This window comes from Drosophila melanogaster, chromosome 2L (genome assembly GCF_000001215.4).
Source record: "Drosophila melanogaster chromosome 2L".
In the NCBI taxonomy this organism is placed as follows: Eukaryota; Metazoa; Arthropoda; class Insecta; order Diptera; family Drosophilidae; genus Drosophila; species Drosophila melanogaster.
This window is the reverse complement of record NT_033779.5, coordinates 10,221,232-10,242,431: the sequence shown is the minus strand read 5'-3', so window position 1 is coordinate 10,242,431 and position 21,200 is coordinate 10,221,232. Positions and strand designations below refer to the sequence as shown.

At 37.7% G+C, this 21,200-nt stretch overlaps 7 protein-coding genes across 15 annotated transcripts; 3 read left to right on the top strand and 4 right to left on the bottom strand.

Moving 5' to 3' along the window:
- Positions 1 to 259: 259 nt before the first annotated feature.
- me31B (maternal expression at 31B) lies at positions 260 to 3,091 on the bottom strand. Of its 2 annotated transcripts, none has more exons than NM_078809.4 (5): positions 2,847 to 3,091; positions 1,841 to 1,940; positions 1,374 to 1,752; positions 652 to 1,299; positions 260 to 586 (listed from the first exon to the last, which is right to left on the bottom strand). In NM_078809.4, exons 1-5 carry the CDS (start codon positions 2,894 to 2,896, stop codon positions 384 to 386), a joined length of 1,380 nt encoding a protein of 459 aa, NP_523533.2. In that variant the 5' UTR covers positions 2,897 to 3,091; the 3' UTR covers positions 260 to 383. The 2 variants fall into 2 exon arrangements, with proteins under 2 accessions (NP_523533.2, NP_723539.1); NM_164898.2 differs by lacking the exon at positions 2,847 to 3,091 and adding an exon at positions 2,348 to 2,493.
- A 1,023-nt stretch (positions 3,092 to 4,114) lies between these two features.
- On the top strand, positions 4,115 to 7,847 carry mthl15 (methuselah-like 15). Of its 2 annotated transcripts, none has more exons than NM_164897.3 (7): positions 4,115 to 5,505; positions 5,885 to 6,057; positions 6,146 to 6,401; positions 6,627 to 6,705; positions 6,769 to 6,947; positions 7,018 to 7,404; positions 7,482 to 7,847. In NM_164897.3, the coding sequence occupies exons 1-7, from the start codon at positions 4,587 to 4,589 to the stop codon at positions 7,643 to 7,645; spliced, it is 2,157 nt and encodes a 718-aa protein (NP_723538.3). In that variant the 5' UTR covers positions 4,115 to 4,586; the 3' UTR covers positions 7,646 to 7,847. The 2 variants fall into 2 exon arrangements, with proteins under 2 accessions (NP_723538.3, NP_723537.2); NM_164896.2 differs by having other exon boundaries at positions 6,141 to 6,401.
- A 134-nt stretch (positions 7,848 to 7,981) lies between these two features.
- On the bottom strand, positions 7,982 to 9,925 carry eEF1delta (eukaryotic translation elongation factor 1 delta). 2 transcript variants are annotated; one of them, NM_135517.4, is made up of 3 exons: positions 9,773 to 9,925; positions 8,871 to 8,951; positions 7,982 to 8,675 (listed from the first exon to the last, which is right to left on the bottom strand). In NM_135517.4, the coding sequence occupies exons 1-3, from the start codon at positions 9,857 to 9,859 to the stop codon at positions 8,073 to 8,075; spliced, it is 771 nt and encodes a 256-aa protein (NP_609361.1). In that variant the 5' UTR covers positions 9,860 to 9,925; the 3' UTR covers positions 7,982 to 8,072. The 2 variants fall into 2 exon arrangements, with proteins under 2 accessions (NP_609361.1, NP_723536.1); NM_164895.3 differs by lacking the exon at positions 8,871 to 8,951.
- An 814-nt stretch (positions 9,926 to 10,739) lies between these two features.
- On the top strand, positions 10,740 to 14,672 carry ova (ovaries absent). Of its 2 annotated transcripts, none has more exons than NM_135516.3 (5): positions 10,740 to 10,893; positions 12,477 to 12,727; positions 12,821 to 13,018; positions 13,086 to 13,247; positions 13,306 to 14,672. In NM_135516.3, exons 2-5 carry the CDS (start codon positions 12,482 to 12,484, stop codon positions 14,569 to 14,571), a joined length of 1,872 nt encoding a protein of 623 aa, NP_609360.2. In that variant the 5' UTR covers positions 10,740 to 10,893; positions 12,477 to 12,481; the 3' UTR covers positions 14,572 to 14,672. The 2 variants fall into 2 exon arrangements, with proteins under 2 accessions (NP_609360.2, NP_723535.1); NM_164894.2 differs by having other exon boundaries at positions 10,740 to 11,149.
- A 951-nt stretch (positions 14,673 to 15,623) lies between these two features.
- Positions 15,624 to 17,975, top strand: CG5708 (uncharacterized protein). 3 transcript variants are annotated; one of them, NM_001298870.1, is made up of 6 exons: positions 15,624 to 15,767; positions 16,467 to 16,558; positions 16,621 to 16,928; positions 17,000 to 17,153; positions 17,283 to 17,474; positions 17,540 to 17,975. In NM_001298870.1, exons 3-6 carry the CDS (start codon positions 16,682 to 16,684, stop codon positions 17,670 to 17,672), a joined length of 726 nt encoding a protein of 241 aa, NP_001285799.1. In that variant the 5' UTR covers positions 15,624 to 15,767; positions 16,467 to 16,558; positions 16,621 to 16,681; the 3' UTR covers positions 17,673 to 17,975. The 3 variants fall into 3 exon arrangements, with proteins under 3 accessions (NP_001285799.1, NP_609359.1, NP_723534.1); NM_135515.2 differs by having other exon boundaries at positions 17,540 to 17,777; NM_164893.2 differs by lacking the exon at positions 16,467 to 16,558 and having other exon boundaries at positions 17,540 to 17,777.
- Positions 17,976 to 17,984: 9 nt separating this feature from the next.
- On the bottom strand, positions 17,985 to 19,775 carry Bcs1 (Bcs1 chaperone). Of its 2 annotated transcripts, none has more exons than NM_164892.2 (2): positions 19,373 to 19,775; positions 17,985 to 19,291 (listed from the first exon to the last, which is right to left on the bottom strand). In NM_164892.2, the coding sequence occupies exon 2, from the start codon at positions 19,284 to 19,286 to the stop codon at positions 17,991 to 17,993; it is 1,296 nt and encodes a 431-aa protein (NP_723532.1). In that variant the 5' UTR covers positions 19,287 to 19,291; positions 19,373 to 19,775; the 3' UTR covers positions 17,985 to 17,990. The 2 variants fall into 2 exon arrangements, with proteins under 2 accessions (NP_723532.1, NP_609358.1); NM_135514.3 differs by having other exon boundaries at positions 19,730 to 19,775.
- Positions 19,776 to 19,885: 110 nt separating this feature from the next.
- On the bottom strand, positions 19,886 to 21,081 carry Prosalpha6 (Proteasome alpha6 subunit). 2 transcript variants are annotated; one of them, NM_001298869.1, is made up of 3 exons: positions 20,987 to 21,081; positions 20,289 to 20,918; positions 19,886 to 20,230 (listed from the first exon to the last, which is right to left on the bottom strand). In NM_001298869.1, exons 1-3 carry the CDS (start codon positions 20,987 to 20,989, stop codon positions 20,024 to 20,026), a joined length of 840 nt encoding a protein of 279 aa, NP_001285798.1. In that variant the 5' UTR covers positions 20,990 to 21,081; the 3' UTR covers positions 19,886 to 20,023. The 2 variants fall into 2 exon arrangements, with proteins under 2 accessions (NP_001285798.1, NP_523532.1); NM_078808.4 differs by having other exon boundaries at positions 19,929 to 20,230.
- Between the last annotated feature and the right edge of the window lie 119 nt (positions 21,082 to 21,200).

The window sequence follows — 21,200 nt, the reverse complement described above, 5'->3', positions numbered from 1 at the left end:
AGGATTTAGCTTGATCCAAGTGTACTTCTCTTGTCCGAAAATCCTGTAATTACTTTTAGACCTTTTATTTGATTTAAACCCTTTACTAAAAACTGGATTGATATTAAACGACCTTAGCCTGCCTTTTAATAGCATTCGACTAACTTTCCTTACCAAATCCCCAATAGTTAATGTTAATACTTCTCAGCACCAAAACCCACAAAGTGAACGAGCCTTTTTTTTATAGACCAGTCATTTCAGTTATCTTAAGAGCGCATTTAAAAATTGAATTGCTTTCCATTTATTTAATACAATTTTGATTTCTGAAATAGTTCATCTGTTTTTATTGATTCCACGATTTAGACTCTATTTCAGATACTAGCGTTACACAGGGCATATCCGTTTTATTTGCTAACGTTGCCCTCCTCGTTCGCAGAATTATTCAGATCACTGTTGTTGCAAGTATCGCCAACGGATGCGCCAACGTTTGCGACATAAAGGGCGGGGTCTATGACCTTCGGAATAGGCTTTATTTCGGTTCCAAGTTCTTTTTCAATCCGATGCAGATCAAACCGATCCTCGTAGGTTATCAGATTAATAGCAATACCTTAAAATGAGAAACGAAGATTGTAAATAGGCTAAACTATAATATGAGAATGCAATTAAACTCACCCAAATGACCGAAACGTCCTGAGCGACCAATTCGATGCAAGTATGTCTCTGCCATTCGTGGGAAATCGAAATTGATTACTACATTCACGGCCTGCACGTCGATACCACGGGTGAACAGGTCGGAGCACACCAGATTGCGACAGAGTCCTTGGCGGAAATCGTGGAATACTCGATTTCTGTGTGCCTGGGCCATCTTAGCGTGTATATAGTAACAGCAATATCCAAGCTCTGTGATCTTTTTGGCCAATAGCTCGACACGTTGCGTGGAATTGCAGAATATGATAGACTGATTGATCTGCAGCTTCGAAAAGAGCGTATTCAAGCAGTGTACTTTCTGGCGCTCCTGTACGAATGCATAGTACTGAGTGACACCCTTCAGTGTTAGCTCCTCCATCAGGTTGATCTCGTAAGGCTCGCGTAAATGCTTCTCCATGAAATTCTTGACTGTTAGTGGAAATGTTGCGGAAAATAGCAAGATCTGTGGATCCTTTGGTAACTTTAGTATAACATGATCCAGCATGCCTTGAAAATCAAGCGACAATAGCTTATCGGCCTCATCCAAAACTAATATTCTGCAATGCGACATATCGGCAACTTTCTTATCCATCAGATCTAATATTCGTCCGGGAGTGGCAATAATTAATTGTACTGCAGGCGTAGGGAAAATTTAGAAAGTTGCAATTAAACCGATATTAGGTTATTTAACTATCATCAAAACCCACCTTTTTGATAAATACGAAGAATGTCATCCTTTAGAATGGTACCTCCCGTTGTGACCATTACCCGGATATCAAGATGTTTCGCCAGCTCAATACATATCTGTGAGGTTTGTAGCGCCAACTCTCGGGTGGGGACCATCACAAGTGCCTGAATGTAGTCCTTGGTTGGGTCGATTTGTTCTAAAACTGGGATGCAGTAGGCTCCTGTCTTGCCTGTGCCGTTCTTGGCCCGAGCCAGCACATCTTTTCCACTTAATGCTATAGGAATAGCTGCTTCCTGAATTGGCGAAGGGCGCTCCCATCCCTTCTCGAATATACCCATAAGCAGTTCTCTTTTAAGGCAAAACTCCTCGAATTCATTGCCTCGCGTATCGGTCACATCCTGAGTAAGGCAATGGCAATACATTTATTTGTTAGTTTGTTTGTGCTTTAAATTGTATAAATTCCGATTGATTTGTCGGCAAACTCACAGTTGTTTTGAATCGGTTGTCCTTTGGCGGCAGCTTCAGCTTTGATTTCCAGCCCATATCGTCACTTGTGTTTCCAGCAATTTGAAGATCATTTATAATCCTGGATGAAAAGAAAAAAAATAAAATGGTAATTAAAGTATTACGATATATGTAGGTCATTCACATCCATATATATATGGATGGCATATATAAGCATATATATATATTAAAAATTTTTGATTTTTAAAATTTTGTAAATGAGTTCTTTTATGTAAAGTGCATTTTAAGCTAAAGTCTAAGCCATGTATTAATGTATATTAATAATAATGTTAATATTGATTTTAAATCGTAAACAAAGATGGATAATGTCTTGAATATTTAAGAACTGAACAATCTAAAAGCGATTGAACTCAACATTTTTTCTCTTTCGCACATTTATGGAGGAGAGAAAAAGAAACGCTACTCCAAATTTTAAAATGGCAGCCCACGAATAACTGTTCATGGCGCTGAAATGCAAAAAAAAAATACCTGTTTTGTTCTGATCTCAAAAGTTGAGAATCACCCAATAGAAGTTTTACCTAAATACAGTGTTAGTTTCTAAATGATTTAAGTCAGTGCAATTATATTTAGCAACATTTTTAGCGGTAAATAAGTCCACGAGTGCAACTACATATGTAGATAACTCTTTTATACATATGTACACATGTTCCGCTACTACATACAATAAAGTAATATAAATACGGGAATCACATTGTTTGGTTTTTTTCATTAGATAACATGTTCTGCAGGTTTAGTTGTTGAGTGAAAACAGCCTAACTACATGATGTTGCTAAAATACAGATCTTCGGCTTTTACATGCTCAATCATTTGCAAAAATTGACGTTCTAAACTATAAAACGGCTTGTCTTTTCGGCATCTAATCATAAATATGGGCTGATGAATACGCATGCATATTATGTTTGTTGGGACACCAAGCTTGGGTCCTCTTGTGAAAAAAAAAATATAAATAAATATAAAATATACAAACCCCTTGCTTGTTAAATTAGTGTGCCCAGAATTTAACTTTTCAGTCATCATTATTCACAGTGAAATTTTAGTTTAGTTTGTTTAAAAAATGTATTTCGCTCTCTTTTGCTTTCGGCTGACTAATGAAGTCACTGTATTCACCGATTTTCATATACTGCTCACGTATTCAACTTTGCGTTTCAATATAAAATTTCACTTAGCTTCAAAATAGTCGAGTCGCCTTACAACATGCTATCAATAATACAAATTTCTGATGACTCGGAAAATATTTTCACTCGGTGTAGATAATAAATATGTATTGCCCTGATTTGGAACGTTGGAATGAAACAAATTTTGCAAGTTCAAAATGACGAACAATAATATTGTAGAAATTTATACATGGCTTAACAAAAACAAATGAACGTTTTAAAATTAGTCCACATATTTAGGCAAGAATTATTTTATTTAAAAAAAATCGGCATTTAAATTTTCCTCTTATAAATCCTGTAGGTGTATATGTATACCCAAATATTTCACATTTTTGTTGTGTTAGCTGCTGTTGCCGTTATTTTAAATTTAAATTAATTTAGAAAAGCATTTCCAATGAGCAACTCCACTCCGGCCGGGTTAAAATCACCGTTTAATTATAACAAAAACAATATATGAACTGCATTTCAGATGAAGCAGCTGCCTGTGTGAACGGGACTTAGGAACGACAGGAAGATTTCGAACGTGTATGAAAGAAGAACATCTGAGTTAAGCTTTAATTTGATTGTCTGCGATTTTTATGAATATCTTTTCATTTATAATTTATAAGTATTAAATATTTAATGAAAGATCACATTAGAAACTAACTAATAACATTAAAATGAATAAAAATTATTTTTTTGATTTTTCTTTTCTTAACCAATGGATTTATACTTTATTTATACTTATTCCGATTGGAGAATGACAAAATTAATATATTTGTATTAGAATAAATAAATAGTACTTGCGATAGAGGAGATTTGTATATTATAAAAATGACATTTATGTTTGCGATTTTAGTTTGTGTCATGAAAGAATATATGGAAAAAAGTCAGCTAATAACTAGACTTAAGTTAATTGAAAAGATAAATACTTGCGTATCGTTGACATTTTCCAGGTGATTTATGGTGCGTAGAGTACTTAGACGATTAAAGGATCCATTGCTTACCTCACCCACCTCTGTACATAAGTGTGTATGGATGTGTGTATCTGTGTACCTTATCAATTTCCCCTTAATGAGCTTTGCACAATGTTAACACGAGCAGTCGCATTTGTCTTGCCGTCAGAAGCTAGTGTACAAAGTCATCAATTGAATTGTGTAGATAGATAGATATGTGTTAGAACCACAAAGTACCTACATAAATATGCGGCCATTTGGGTGTATTGATACCATCCGTGAGCACCCCCAGCATGCTAAGTGTTAGGCACTCCATGGGGCATAACTTATTTGTATAGGCTTACGAGAATCCATAAATGTATTGCCTATATACGTCGAGCTATGTCCGTCTGTGTGCGGGCCAAATGTTTACCCATAAACATTCGCATTTGCTCGCGAAGGAATCGCGAAGACTTCAGTTCAGTTCGTTAAATCCGGCAACTGCATGCGGTTCGAAGTGTATATGGTCCGATAACGATTCCTCAATGATAAGATATGAAAAGTCCGTTCTAAGAAAAGATACAAACATTACACAAGCTCGCAAATCGGTCATTGGGTATAATAGACGAGCCGTAAACAATGAACATCGGACTAAGTTTAGTGTGCCTGATTTTAAGTGGCATTTCAAAAGTGCTCGCCGTTCAGTTATGCTGTGCCGCGAATTCGTTACTATTCAAATATCGCCGCACTGTGGACAATGCGGAAATATACCAGTGCGCTTCCGCCGCAAGCAACATCAGTGAACTTCCGGATCTTGCCCAAGTGATAGGCAAATTGATACCACCAATGGGCCTTGGATTAGAAAAGGCTATCAATGACTCAGGCCACAGCCAATTCGCACTATCAAAGTGCCAGAACTTTAGCAGTCTGAGTATAAGTGATTTAGGTGAACGCACCTTGAATTTGCGAAATAACTCATGCATTGGACTATTAAACAGACGTCTCATCGTTTTATCTTGTGAATTCGAAAAGAATGTGCCGTCTCAAAGTGTTGGATTTGTAAACAAGTGCTGCCCACAGGGATTTATTTACGTTTCCGAAAATAATACATGCAAACCGGGCGAAAGCGATTTCTTTGTTTATACTTCCATCATCAGCAGTCCAATTATATTTTTTGATAACACCCTAAACTGTTCCGACCACAGAGCACTCGTGGAATATACGTTGTCCTCCGGAAAAGTGCACTTTCATAATAATTCGTTGATTTGGAAAGATGGAACCAACAGTTTGCCCAGCTCCAAGTTTTGCATCGAAGCTATTCACGACTCCGACGATGCGGATTTGGATAGAGGTGCATTACCGGAACAGAAGTTTCTGGTGCGTGCTTGTCAGGAAATGAAAATTTGCCAAAAAATACCCTGTATTCGTCGTTGTTGTGCCGAAGGTGAAATGTATGCAAAAGGAAATTTCAGTACCTATTGCAAGATCGATGGAACCGATTTCAAATTTGAGGGTTTTCAGAACCTAAATATCAACGCAAACTTCTCAAAGCCCTCAGGTATGTCGTCACCAGTTTTGCAGTTATTTTTATAGGTCTTTATAGCAGGAAACGAGCGGCAATTGAACGCAGTAATCGCCCATTAAAGTCGTAAACTTAATGATCAAAAATATTATTAAGAATTGGAAGCAATCGATTTTGATGTTTTCCATTTGTCTGATCAAATAAGTGGTATAAACAATTGGTTTCAAGTGCCAAGCAAATTTCGCTATTGAAGTTATCTACGTCATTCATTAGTATTGACATTTTTCATTAGCTTTGTCATTTTAATTATTTTTGTCAAATTTTCTTATCTGGTTAATCAACAAGTGAATGACACATTTGCCTTTTCATTGACATAGGTCAGATTGTATAGTGTATTGTATTCAATACTTTTCAGATTTCGGTATTGTTCACGGCTTGCAGTGCCCAAAGTTTCGCTTGGATCCTGATAATTTTCCAGACGATTCGCATACGATAAATCCGTCCAATGGCTCGCTTATCATTCATAACACATTCAAAACCTATACGAATACTCAGTACTGCGTGGAACGGGTCAGACCCAATCAAAAGGTAAACTCCTTCCTATTTAAATCGACATATTTTATACAGTAGTGTCTTGTATAATCCTAATTATTTGCCTTCGTTCCTTTCAGAGCAGCTGTATACATTTTTGTGCTTTGATAATAAGGTGGTGACCGGCGACAGGATTCGCTTCAAGATGTATCCCATTGGCCTGCTCATATCCTGCTGCTTCTATGCACTCACACTGATTGTCTACATTTCAATTGCCAAATTGAGAAACCTGCCCGGCAAAATCCTAATTTGCCTCGTTAGCAGCTTGTTTGCGGCATATCTTGGAATCGCGCTGGGCCAATTGCGACCCACATCGAATGACGACATCTGTTTTCTTTCTGGTGGGTATTGCAGCCATTAGGTAATTAGTTGCTAATCCTGCTGGGACGAGGAGACCTACAAGTTATTATACCATAAAAGCGGGAAATCGATAGCAATCACTTTTATTATTACATTCATAGTTATACTCGTCAAGTACTTAATTGTTTAAGGGTATTTTGTCTCATTCTCTTGTGCAATTTGGTAACTAAAACCTAAACAAACTGTTTCTGTTTTGTATCTTGAAGGTTTTTTCGTGTACTTCTGTTTAATGGCTGCCTTTTCTTGGATGAACATTACTTCCTTTGACATATGGAAAACATTTGGGTAAGTACAAATGCTTTTGAAATTTAGATAAACTTGCAATAATTTACACTTATTTAATTGTAGATCAACAAAGCTTAAAAGCTGCGAAAAGAGCGACCTGAGAAGGCAGTTTATTTGGTATTCGTGTTATGGCTGGGGGCTACCAACATTGCTAACTGGAATAACCATAGCTTTTACGAAATCTGACATTTTACCGGATGCGGTGCGTCCAAATTTTGGACATGGTCGTTGCTGGTTTACGTGTAAGTTAAAAATCTAATTAAATTACGATTTAAATATTAAAGTATTTGTATATTTTTGTATTAATTCCAGATGATTCTTTTGGTTCAGCCAGCTTATTGTTCTTTTCGGGTCCAGTTGGCATACTTTTCATTATAAACTTAGTTCTATTCGTGCTCACAATGAAGTATTGCAACAAAGTAAAAAATGAAATATACAAAATGCAGAGCTTGAACAGCGACAAGCCAGTTTTGAAAAGGCGATTCTTTCAGGACAAAACCAGATTCGTTATGAACACGAAACTGTGTTTCGTAATGGGCATCACATGGCTGTTGGAAATAGTTAGCATTTTGTTTTATGATCACAAGAAAACGTTCTTTTGGACCATCAGCGATTCGTTTAATGTGCTACTTGGAATCTTTGTCTTCATTATATTTGTGTTTAAGCGCAGAATTTATAACGAAATTATGTTTAAGTTTGGTAAGTTTCAGTGGCATCAATTAACTGGCAGTTAGTTGAATATACTACATGTAATTTGTATTTATTTAATCTTTAAGGTCTGCAATCAAATCCGAGCACTGCATCGACTAGAACCCGCGCTGGCGTGACCAAATCCTATGCTCCAACCAGCACCGCGATGACCACTCTTCGACATTCTCCTGGCAGCTGTGAGTTTAAGCGCCAAACGTCGACGAGACCCGAAAACGAAGTTATGCTTTAGGATGGTTAAATAACTTATGATTAACTATTTATAATTTGTAGAGCCTTATGAAACTAGTCCCTCAGTTTAATCATTATTAATATGTGCATAATTTAGCTGTGACCTGGAATATTTATTTAATAGGTAATTTGCATTGTTTTTATACTCGTGCGTAAATGAATTTAATTAATCAAAGAATGGCGAATACATGACTTAAACTAATATATATCTTCTTTTCTTATAAATTTTGAAATAATATGGCCTTTTAGCGAATTCAAAACATATCGTTTGCATAAAAAATATCCTAAAGTAAACTATTTACCAATTACTCCCAGTTTAAATGCAGTTTTTTAAGTTGGTTTTTATCAAAATATTTATTTAGACGACTCCCAAACACATTTGTAATGCGGCAAATCCGATCGTGAATTGAAAAATTATATGTTACCCCTTAGATTTTGTTGAACGCAGCGATGTCAACACTTTGGACAAAGTCTTCCAGTTTCTCGATCTCCTCAGTCAGCCAATCGATGGAAACCTTATCATCCTCAACCACGCATGAAATGCTCAGTTTCTGAATGCCAAAGGCAACTGGCACGAATTTGGAAGCTCCCCACAGTAGACCGTCCTGGGTGATTTTGCGGATTTCCGTCTCCATAACCTTCAGATCGGTCTCATCGTCCCACGGCTTAACATCCAGAATGATGTTCGACTTGGCAATAATTTGAACTTTCTTGGCCTTCTTGGCAGCATAGGCTGCCAGCCTTTCCTCCCTTATGCGGGCGGCCTCTCCATCCTCCTCCTCGCTGTCCGATCCAAATAGATCCACATCGTCATCGTCGTCGTTCGCTTCTGGTTTTTTCGCTTCGACCTCGGGCTCTTTCGACACTCCATTCGTCAATTTCAGCTGAGTTTCCAAGCGCTTCACTGTGGCAGTCAAAAGTTCGTTCAACAAGGAAACCTGGGTCTTCAACTCCTTGTGTTCACCCTCCAATTGGGCCAGACGCTTGGCCAGCTCGGAATTTAAGCCATCGTCCAGAGTAACGCCATCGATCTGGAACACACACAAAAGGCTTGATTAATAATTCAAATTCAAGTCCTCATTGGGATATGTTGATCATAAGTACAGACTAAATATATTGTAAATAATAATTATACAATTCTCTACAAAGTTTTAAAGAAACCGAAAGAAACCTAGGAATGTGAACAAATCAAATGTTGAAATACAAAGATTTATCACAATAGTTACCTTTTCCAGCGAGTTCTGTATGTGTTCCCTAGCCTTTGCGATTTCGCTTACTAATGGGCTGTAGTGGCTGCGATCAGTTACCTTTAAAAATAAGACAACACCATTGATTACTTGTGTGAACTGACATTTGGTGTATCGAATGGTTGACAAAGGATTCTAGGGATAATAATTTTTAAGCAAAATGAGATGTTTTATGTACGGGCATCTACTTCAAGTCTGTTGTCATGCAAGCATGCTGAAATACTGATAAGCCTCACTCTAATCAGCCCAAAAATTGTACGTAGTTTAAATATTATACAATGCAGTGCTATGCATTTTGTGTAGTATATTTGTGTAGATAGAATACAACGTGTTTAAACCTTTACTTAACTATAGTATTTCCCTGAATTTCAATAGGTTTTAACTTTGTATACATCGATTTGTTTTTGGCACATTTCCATTGAATAAACGAATTTTGTTGTGTAGGTGTCATGTTAAGTACTTATGTTTTGCATACTATATTTTGTATTTATACCAATTGCCAAACGGAAAGTGTATTCAAAATTTGGCTTGCCAGAGTTAGTTTTCTCTCACACTCTGTTTTGTATACACTTTACGCACATAGTTATATTTTTTAAAAGTGTTAAACGTTCACCTGTTACATACAGCTACAAGAATATACCAATGTAATGTGCAATATGAACACAGCAATTGAAAATCAAAGGCAGATAAATATAGAAATCTTTTAATAGATCATTCTACGTATGTATTGAAGTTTAGAACATGTGTGTTTCGGCGTCCTTGCTGTTAAAACAAACAGATTTGCAATAAACATTGCCGAAACCATTTGAACTGATTTACCGGCCACGTGAAACTGGCTAACAACTTAAGTACTTATGGCTGTGATTGCTTAGAGATTTTACCTTCTGGGGACCCTCGTAGAATCGCTTCTCGGCAAGATCGTAGCGGCTCTTGTCAGCCCAGAATTTGTCCAATGCCTCTACTTTCATTTTTAGTCTTTCGCCCGCAGATTTACTCAAACACGTTGCACAATTGGCTGAACAATACGATAACACGTTTGAAAGGGAATGCAGGTATATCGATATCTACGCCATCGGATTCGTTTTTTATTGCTACTGAAACGATGGAAATGAAACACGACATTTTTATTTCAACCAAATTTTTAACACGTTCTCATTCTCATACGAACTGCTTTTTGATGTGCGAGTAAATAAACAAATTTATTGCAATTTTTACAAAACGTCCATAAATTGAAACACTTATTAGTGCCCGGAAAGAAATAAAAAAAAAGTTTGATCTCAACGTAGCAAAATGTAAGTTCCACGTGGCACCTCATCGATGTTTGACGAACTTTTGCACAGGCCTGCGGATCAACATGTGTGTATACTTGTCATCAGTTGATTTATTGCTTGTGATGGGTTGCAACGAAATGTTCACCACAATTGTCGTCGTTGCGTGAAGAGGTTTGATGAAAGAGGGATACAGAGGGATACTTTTTTTATATATTATCTTCCACTTAACTATTTAATGCTTCTTCTTCTCTTTAACAAAATTTTTATATCACGGACCTCGTCCTTGTGTGCTACTAAAAAGCTAGAAAAAGATACCATAATAAAAAAAATGTTTTAAAGTTTTTTAAAGGTATACAACTCTCCTTTACTTTGTATAAGAGATTAACAGATGTTTGCGTCAGCTGTGTTTGATGGAATCGAATTAATTCGATGTCGATTTTACACAAAAATTCCAGTACATGTATTTTATTTACAGTAAAAAACTTTTTTAAGAGCAAAGTAAAAGTGCAACATCACATTTTGTTCCATTTCCGCGTTTCAATTTGAAGACTGGGTAGTATTTGTCACAATTATTTCAGCCATTTAGCAGTCAGTTCTCACTTCGACTATTCGATAGCAACTACAACAAATGGTTTTTTTACGAAGAAAGTGTTGTGTACTGTAACTATGTTATCATATTTGTGATTGTAGATCTCGGTGTCTACCGTTTTGTTAATCATTGCGAATTCTTGGTGCGTACTGATGGTGATTCTATTTTGATCGGTTTTTGAGACTCCTTTCTAATGGATTCACTCAGTGATATGTATATGCAGAGAGCACTGAGCATTCCAGAGCACTGAGTTTAATGTATTGCCATACAAAATCGGTGTCGAAATGTTCGTTATCAACCAGTTTAACGTATAAGTGTGTACTATTCAAATTATATTTCAAATGATGCTGAACATAGTAATTTTCGTTGAGTGTATTACATACACTCGTCTAAATCAGGTGGGATATTTATACCACAGCATAATTGTGATGACTCCATTTAACATATGAATATTTGTGTTTATGTATAATTATCTAGAAGTGCTTGTGTGAGTGTGTTTACGTATAAAAATGTCCCAAGTTATGCAGTAAAAATTTTATTTGCAAACTTATTCCACTTCCCTTGGAATACATATGTGTGTTTTTCGTGTGTGTGTGCGTGTGTGTGCATGTACACATATGAGAGCAATTCGTGGTTTTTCAGTAAGGAAATCTGCAGTTAGACGCAAGGTTTATGAGCTGCCCCTTTTGCAAAAGTGAAACGCTGGTCGTGGCTCGCCACAAGAATATATAACTCGTATAAACTGCATAGTTAGCATTCGCGAAGCGATATCGCACAAACCTGTAAGTGGGAACATTCCACTTCATGTCAATTTCATGAAATCGCTAGGCGTAACCACTAGCTTTGGTTCTAAACCAAAGTGGCAACGCCTTTGGCAAAACAAGTATTTTATAAAAAAAAAAGTTTAATCATATTGCTGTACTTTATTGGTACAATGTGTATACGATATATAGTACCTAATAAAGGTACATTTCAAGGATTGTAATTTTGCAAAAAAAAATCATCGATACCTTTATCGATTGTCCCCACGGACTTGACAGTCTGTATCTTCGCCATTTTGTGGTTATCACTCGCCATTTTTTAATGTGACCGTTCATAAAATGGTCCTGCAAAAAAGTAATGTTTGCGGTCACTAAACTAGAGATTTCTAGAACAAAAAGGACGTAAACAGTTATGTATTCTAGACCTTGATCCCTAGGTGTCACAATGTACGTGGCAATTCAATTCCAGGGTAGCTTTAATAGTACCTGAGGGCTTTACGATTATACGAACAAATACGGACTTACAGTCAGTTATGGCTGTATCGACATGGCTAGTAATCCGGATCAAGGCTGTAAAGACTTGTTAGTTTCATATTTTTACGAGTAACTGGCCTTCATCAGGACGGACAGGCAGATGATCATTATATACTTTTCAAGGACTATAGAACAACTATTACACGGTACCTAATTGAGTTTACTCATCACCCTCAGTATTCTCTATTGATCTCGACGTTCATGAGGACGGACAGACATACGGACACAGCTAGATCCATATACTGCGCCCCTTACTTATCACAACTGCTAATAAATATTTGAAATCGTTTGTTTGGTTTGGTTTTAGGAAAGTTTAGTAGTTTTAAATTTTTAAGTAGATATGTTATACATATGTAATCGTTTTAATCGGTTATCTTGGAAAACTATCGATAACATGGCAATAAAATATAACATTTTAATTCACTTGCAGTGACAATGGATGAAAAAGATAAAGCTCAACACAACATGATATCCAACCTACCACTTTTGTTTGCGAACGGATATCCAACATCCCTAGAAAAAATTACGGAGTCCCAGTTAGAAAATTTTATTCCCTTCATGGTGCAATGCTCTTTAGGACACATAAACTTACCAAAGAAAATAGATTGCAGTGAACCAGAATGGTGGCCCGAAAGCGCTCCTTTCGAGATTCCGCTCAAAAAGCCGAAAGCATTTGTTGGGGTAAGCTTTTTTCCCTTACCTTTTGATTTCTATGGCTTATATTTAACATTCACCCCCATAAATGGCTAATATATACCTGTATCTATTTTACAGAATTGGATGGAAAAAATGAAAGAAATTGTGGTTATATGCTATCAATTTCACAAAAGCTTATTTCTATTAAGATTTTGTAATGATTTAGCTGCGTATGAACACGCGAGCTTAAGATTCATAAACAATTATAACTCAACAACTTCATTGTATGACAGGAGAAACAACAAACTGTTGGTTACATTTCGAAATGAAAACATGGTAAGCCAAGCCTACTTTGAATAATTGGGTTTTAAAATTAGTTAATTCTGAATTGGTTATTTTGCAGTCATATGATAGACAACAAAAGAACAGAAAGTGCTTGTTGCTGCAAAAGAACAACAGTTCCATTAGCGAAAACGTACAGCATATGATGGTTGAGCCACCACCTTTTGATATCTACCTATGTGACAACTGTGATGCCGAACTTTATTCTAAAGAAGCTATACTCGTAAGTTGATTGCCAAAGATTGTCAAAGTTAATAGTTAATAACTCTATTGCATAACAGGAACACGAAAACATTTGTTGCATGGAGGATGACGTTATACTTTGTGATTCCCCTGAGCCAGATAACAAAAGTGATGGGAAAAACGAAGATATCGAACAGCGCAACGCCTTTCTCTTAAACTTTAAACTGCAACCCAAATTCTCCGATAATAGTTTATCTAAAGAGAAACAGAAAACATATTCATTCAGCGAAGAAACATCAACGGAAACATCAAACAGAAAGAGGCGTTTACCATCGCGGAGAAATCGAACAGTTCATTCGTTTAGTAGGTGTTCGTTTATCCCAATATCATCACCTGCAGGACAGCAATTGTTAAAATCGACAAAACAAACAATATCAATGGATTATATTGCGGAAAGACAGGAACGCCTGGAACGCTTTTGTTACACTCCATTGATCAATAAATCAAATACCAAGCAAAAGTATTTTGAAAAAAAAACAAACACTACAGTGCATTGTACATTTAAAAAGTCACATGAACACAATTATCACATATATTCCTTTCCGCGGCGTCAATTTGTTAAACGCAGGGACACTACTGAGAACTTTTTGTTTTTGAACTCTCCGCTGATTAAACAATGCCGTCCAATATCAGTCAGATTGAAAAAAATATCCGAACACGTAATGGAAGAGCAAAATCACACTGCAAATACAAAACTCAATATAAGACTAACGCGCCACAATTCGCTCAACTCACACTGGAGAATTTCACCCACAAAGGAAGTTGTTGTTGATACAATTGACTTATGCTCCTCGGACGACGATGAGCAACAAGAGCCAGCAATAGGCTCGCCCAAAAGACTTGGCTCGGATGCACTGACTGTAATAAAACTTACACATAACAACAGAAATTTGTACAGTAGCCGCGTCGTCGAGCCAAGTAAATGTGCTCCAGAGCCAGAATCAGTAATAGTTGATAATTCGGTTAAGCCCCTACAGCAATCTTTATATATTTATTCAAACTATAAGGCTAATTCAGTAATTAGTCGCTGTACCGTAGACTCGATAGCCAATCATTCACTGGTTGGTTCCCTGAGTACATCGAATACTTTTGCTGATTCTGAGGGACACAGAAAGGAATACAATCAGGAAAACTGCAATTTTTCTAAGAACTTGGTCGCACTCACAGACTGGTACGCTCATTCGGCTAATTCGAAAAAAAGCACTACAAATCAGACTACTGAGAGTAGTACGTTTGATGCGATTTCCGCGGCTCCGCCTTTCAATGGCACTGGGCGTATAATTTCCATTGATTTAACTTCTTAGACATTTTAATCCATAGTTAAGTTAAGAAATTGTTATTTTACAAGAAAACCTAAACTAAGAATTACCATATATGAATAAATAATTTGTTTAAATACTTTTATATATAATGTCTAAATTCATTTTCTCTGCGTTTTAAAGAAAAGACATACTGTAGAGGAACCCTACTGTTTTGGGATCTCTATTACCACGTATAGATGGTAATCAGCATATTTTCCATCCGTTTTCTTCATAGTTCGAAGCGTTAATCGATGATCTGGTTGTTTGAAAGCATCGACATAAAGTACACGTAAATAGTACATGACCTTCAAAAGCTTATTTTTTTTGGTTATGAGTCACATCATAATTTTATTACGTCATTAAAGAAAGAGAGGGGACGTCAGGGTTAATACAAAGTAGCATTAATCCCATGATTGATACTTGAACCAGTCTTTTCGGTATGTACCTCAACCCAACGTGGGCTTGGCCCTTTGTAGAGTTAACCATCACCCCGCCTATTTTAGGCGATTCAGCTGTACGCGTCAGCTGCTTTTGGTTTGGCATATCTAGTTTTATATCGCATTTTCCATTCATTCCGATGGGATGAAGAATTTGATATAATTTAGACCATCCCAGATGTTTCTTTCCCACACTGTTCCACTCGATGCATTCTCACTGAAAACGTCTTTCAAAGAATACCACAGTAGTCCAATTTATGTAAGCCAAAACATATGAAAGACAACATTTTAAATGTTTATTTTATCATCATATGAAATTTCTCGGTCGCAAACGAAAATATAAATGTTTTCCACCGGAATAGAAAAATATCGGTGATCACAGCGATTATCCATATATAAAATGAATAAAATGGATGGATAAATGTCTTATAAATTTGGTATTCTTTTAACTTAAATACATAGGTAAATATAAAAATTTATTTTATTGCTTATCTTATTCAACCTCAATATAAATAGAAAAAAGCCAAGACATCATCACTGACTGCGATATTATACAGCCAAATAACTGAATTGACCGATTAAAATGTGGAAGTGTACACGGTGCACCCTGTATAATCGCGGATTGCTTGCTTTCATATCTATGAATTAGTTTGGTATGTAAAGTCGTATACAAGAAATGGTGTTTGAAACCAAAGCGATTTTACTGTTCCTCATGGTGTTGTCAAAGAAATTTTCGCTTTTAAATAATTAATTGATGAGTGTGTAAGTGAATATTGTGTTTATTGTTTACAAAAACCCCGTTTAGTCGAGTGATTAAGTGAAACAAATACCAGCATATATATGTACACAAAATTTCGCTCAAATGTGCCACTGACAGCAAATCAGTATTTCTGTACATAAACGTCAAGTTTGCCAGTTTGAAGTTTTAGTTCGCCGTAATGAACAGTGCAAATTACAAACATTAAATATTGATTAATCTATCGGCGTAAGACCGCAGTTTGATACACACATATATGTACGTACATTGCAAGCGTTCGCTGCGAGTGTGTGTATGTATGTATGGTCATTTGGGTGTTTTACTTATGTACATATGTACGTACGTGCGTATATAATCAATTTGTATGTAATGACAGCTGTGCAGAATGCAATGATTCAAAAATAATTTCAAATTGGATCGCTTTCGAAAATCCAAAAGTCATTTATTTTGCTGATTGCCTGTCGCTATTTTTGCATCCGCAATCGGCGAGAAATGGCGTGAATAGCACGTTCTGTCATCGATTGATAAAATAAATATTTTATTACCTTCTAGTGAAAATTCTGGATGGTAGTTTGAATTTTTTTTCAAAATCGGCGTAATTGTACTAAAAGAGATGCATTTATATTTTTCCTTACTAAGCTTAACATTTATCTGTAAGCCCACTGCTCCTTAAAAAATAATTGATTATTTTAAACCTATTTTAGATATTTTATGTGGTTTATGCGTTGAGTTTATGGTAGAAACACGGCAATTATGGAGTTCCACGACTAGGCTTCATTTTTGCACATGTTAAAAGGTGATTTTATTAATATATTTAACACATTTCCCTCTATCAATACATGTTTCTGTACTTTTCAGGTTTAAACCATAAACAGGACCCATATGCCTTCTACGACTTAAGTCATCAACATTATTTGCAATGAATGCAACGTTCCATTCATACAGAGACATACTAGCGGCACATCACCAAGACTCATCTAGTCCTGAGAACTTCGCCCCCATAGTAATTGACTATAGAAACTCAAACCACACAAAGGACACTGTGGAGACCAACTCGAATATCTCATCGTCTCAGCTATCGTTCATGGACGAATCTTCAAACGATTTCAATAATCAGCAGTTAATTCATTCCAACTCCCTTATTAAAGTGTGTGGTGGTTGTGGAGGTAAGTTCCTTGAATCGATTCATCTATGAGCTACAATAACTTAACTCACGTTTTCTCTGTTTCGCTTGCAGATAAAATAAGTGATAGATATCTTTTATACGCTTTGGACAGATACTGGCACAATGGCTGCCTTAAATGTCACTGCTGTGGAGCTATGCTAGCAGAAGTGGGTTCCAGCTGTTTTACGAGGCGAGGCCTGATTCTTTGCAAAAAGGACTATTCCAGGTACGCACGCATTCGACTGAAAAGATTATTTCAGCTTCCTTAAAAACATGTTGCCTACTTAATGGCGTCAACCATTTAGATACTCTTTAGATTATGTTCCTTGTGTTCAAGTTCACATTTATTTTCCAGCATGTTCGGGTGCTCCGGAGTTTGTTCTGGCTGCGGAGAAACTATACCGCCAAGTGAACTGGTAGCGAAAGCACTTACTGGAATAAATAATATCGATTTACAAAATCAACAAAAACAAATAATTAATTGCGTATTTCATCTAAGGTGCTTTAGTTGTGCTAAGTGTGGATCCAGTCTGCGTCCTGGTGATAGGTATGCCTAACAACACACTGCAGTGAAGAGCGAATTTGAAATGGAATTGCTTTTTCTTTTTGCAGGTATACTATGTTAGGAGCTAGCTTGGTGTGTGAACAAGATTGGCACAAATTACTTAAGGGCCCCGCCAACTCGAATGGAACGCTTGGACAAAGGAAAGGAAAGGTCGGTAGGCCCAGAAGATCAAAGGACTAATCAAACTTAATGTCACATAAAATATACATATATTTTAGAACATAGTTCATATTTTTAAATTACCTATAAAAATGTAATTAAATCATAATATAAAACAAGACCTTCATTTAGGTGAGTTCGATTGGGAATTACACGTGCAACTATGCATAAAAACGAATGGATAATCTTAAATCATTGAAAAATGAAATAAATTCGAAAACAATGACATAAACTAATATCGAATGACAGTAAAATTGATAGATGTTTTAATTAATTAAGACCCAAAAGGGACATCAGTCTTGTCTTAAAGAGCTTCAAGTAAACAAAATCCACAACAATTCAATTAATCTTTTTATTATGATCTAAAACATTTTCCCAGATATCTTCACAAGAATCAATAACAGTTTGCGGCGAGGACAGTTTGTGCTTCATGAAAAAGCCTTGAATTTGCGCCGGACTAGCGGAGCGTCCAAAGGAATTCACTCGTTTTCCGAACTCCTCGGCTTTTGTGGTGTCACTGCTGGCGAAGAAGTTCTTGAACATCTCCTCCAACTGATATTGCGTACAATAGCCAATGTATTCCTTTAAATCGATTCTACCAGGACGAACTAAGGCGGGATCGAGGCGGTCAATGTAGTTTGTTGTCATGAAGACAATTCTGGCCTCCGTGGAGCCCACACCGTCCAAGCAATTTAGGAGTCCACTGAACGTTATCCTGTTGAGACCGTCAAAGGCGGATTTCTGCTGCGGAGTAGCTTCGCGCGAGACGAATGCTGCGTCGATGTCCTCCAGCAGAATGATACTCTGCTCTGGCGCAACATTCAGGAGATGATTGAGTCGATCATCGGTGAGGCCTCTTTCGGATAGGTTTAGCAGGCAGACACTGTACTCCAGTTCGCCCGCCAGGGCGGTTATAAAGCTAGACTTGCCACAACCAGGTGGCCCGTACAGAAGGTAGCCTCTTCGGTAGGGGATTCCACGTTGCGTATACCACAGAGAGCTCTTAATGAAGTCCTGGCAGTCGGCAATGATTCGCTGCGAAGTTCCGCGATCCAGCACCACCGATCCAGTGGGACGCCTTCTGCGCGGATGTCCGAAGGGTCTCCATTCCGCACCCATCGCTGTGTACAGCACGGTTTTGCCCTCTGTGGCCTCCAGAGCCAGCTGCCTAGCCTCTTCGAGGATATCGAAATATATACCTTTATTGTTACCAAACGCTGTAAGCGTCACTGTCTCCCAAGGAACACCCATGTGAAGGTCCAATGTCTGTTGTTCCCTGGTCCGCTCCACCTGAATCCAATTGCCCTTGTACTGGAACAGATGCTTGCCTATGCTGGGTATGAAGTCATAGCTGGTTTTGATTGTGCCATTGTCGTTCTGCACAAAGTTTGTCTCCACGCTCAAGTGTTGCGTTTTTCGCGCTCCTCTGATCGTAATCCATTTTAACAGCCACTGATAGGATTTGTCCCGACACGGCACCTCCAGGGTAATCATGCAGTGCCGCCGGAACAGTATCACTCCGCCCTGGAGGCCCTTGCGCAATATGGCAGCAGCGGCGCCCACACCAAATAGTCCAAAACCGGCACCAAAGTAGGGATTTGACGAAAGTCCAGCTACAAGATCGGGCAAAGTCATCTTGTCTGCAAAAACCGAGAACAAGGATCAACGTTTAATTAAAGTGTTTTACTCTTTTTCGGCAATAAAACCCTATAAAACAACACCTGTTGCTTAATCTATCATCCAAAACATGGGTTCCTCCTGTAAACAATGGTACATCTTTTCGAAGCAACTTTTTAAACAAATAAAACTGAAGTCTAACATATACTGTTTACGTGCGCTTCAGCAAAGGCACCAACAATTTTATTTTCTCATGAGAAAACCATGTAATTTTATTATTTAAATCAACCATTTGCCATCACTCTCGTTATGTAATTAATTGTAATTTAGGTGTGAGCAAATAAATATACAAGTTGCCGCTGAAGTGGCACATTTTATTTGGCATAAAAACCATCTTAGAGGATAACTTGTCATTCACTAAAAGCAATCAACATTTTTTTATAGTAGAAATGTTTCAATACCGGCATTGATAAATATTTTTAATCCAACAGTGTGACCGAACTGTGAAATCGGAAAAATGCAAATAAGTTGGGAAAACTTATATCGAAAAACCAATATTTAATAAATACTATAAATAAATAATAAATGAAGGTTTAAAATTAAAATCAAAAAATTTTACCCATAACATTGATTTTTTGTATTCATTTATTCAGTTTGTTCCGTTTTAGGATCTATGCAAATGCATGAACAATTTTATTGTATCCTTGAATCTTACATTTTTAATGGTTAAGATGCTTTCATAGCCCTATAAATGCCTATGGACGCTGCTCGGTTGCAACCAGGACTTCTGGGTCGCGTGGTCCGGCTGCTGGTTCCTCTGGGGGGGATGGGCGATCATCGTCATCGTCGTTCCTGGGCGTATCATTGTCATTCTCTTTGGCAATCGCCACATGCTTGGCGCTGTCTTTATTAGAGAGAATTGTGAATGGCTGGTCTTTGCCGACGATGGCCACAGTGATGTCCTGCAAGAAAAACACAATTTACTAACTATTCGCGACGGGAAATGTGCAATGAACTTACATACTGACCGGCATCTTTGCCTTGCTCATCCGTAGGCAGGGTACCGAGTATAGCGCGAATTCCGTGACGGATGATTTCATCTTTGGAACTGTCCAAGAACTTGTTCAAATTCTTCTCCAGATAGGTGCGTGCACTCTGTGAACGCGATCCGATCGAATTGGCCTTGCAATTGAAAAAGGTCGCCGATGGCGTGACCTGATAGATGTGCGGACCCCTCTCATCGTAGCCGGCGACCAAAAGGCCCACTCCATACGGACGGCGATCGTAGCGCTGAGTGGTCGTCTGCATCTTGTTGCCCAGGTTAGTGATCAGACGCGAGACTGGATAGGTTGTATCGTACGAGTGCTTGTAGTTCAGGCACTCGGAGCGCAAGTACCGGCTAAGGACGCGGGCATCAGCCGTGAGGCCAGCAATGGAAATGCCCAGGTGATCGTCGATTGGGATGATCTTGCGCTGGGTATCCGATAGCTCCGATGTCGGCTTACACAGGGCGACAAGTACAGCGTAATCTTTATTTTTCAGGCCCACGGTTGCGGTGCCAAGTTTCACGGCCTCCATTGCGTACTCCACCTGGTGGAGACGTCCCTGCGGACTCCACACAGTAACATCGCTATCGTACTGGTTGCGAAACTGAAAGCAAAGATGTGAGTTTGTAACAAATGCAGTTAGCACACCATTATTCGCAATAAACACTTTACCATGACTTTTGAAATGCAAGCCGCTGAGCTCAATGATGACAAGTAGAAATGCCCGATAGTTAGTTATGGCACGCCGGGAGACACAAACAAACTGTGTATCGGGTATCGATAAGGGATTCGGGCATGCTATCATTTTTGGAACGATGCAATAGAACATTGTAGGATATGCATACAAATTTAAGGGGATAATGATATTAATTATAATCAGTAAACT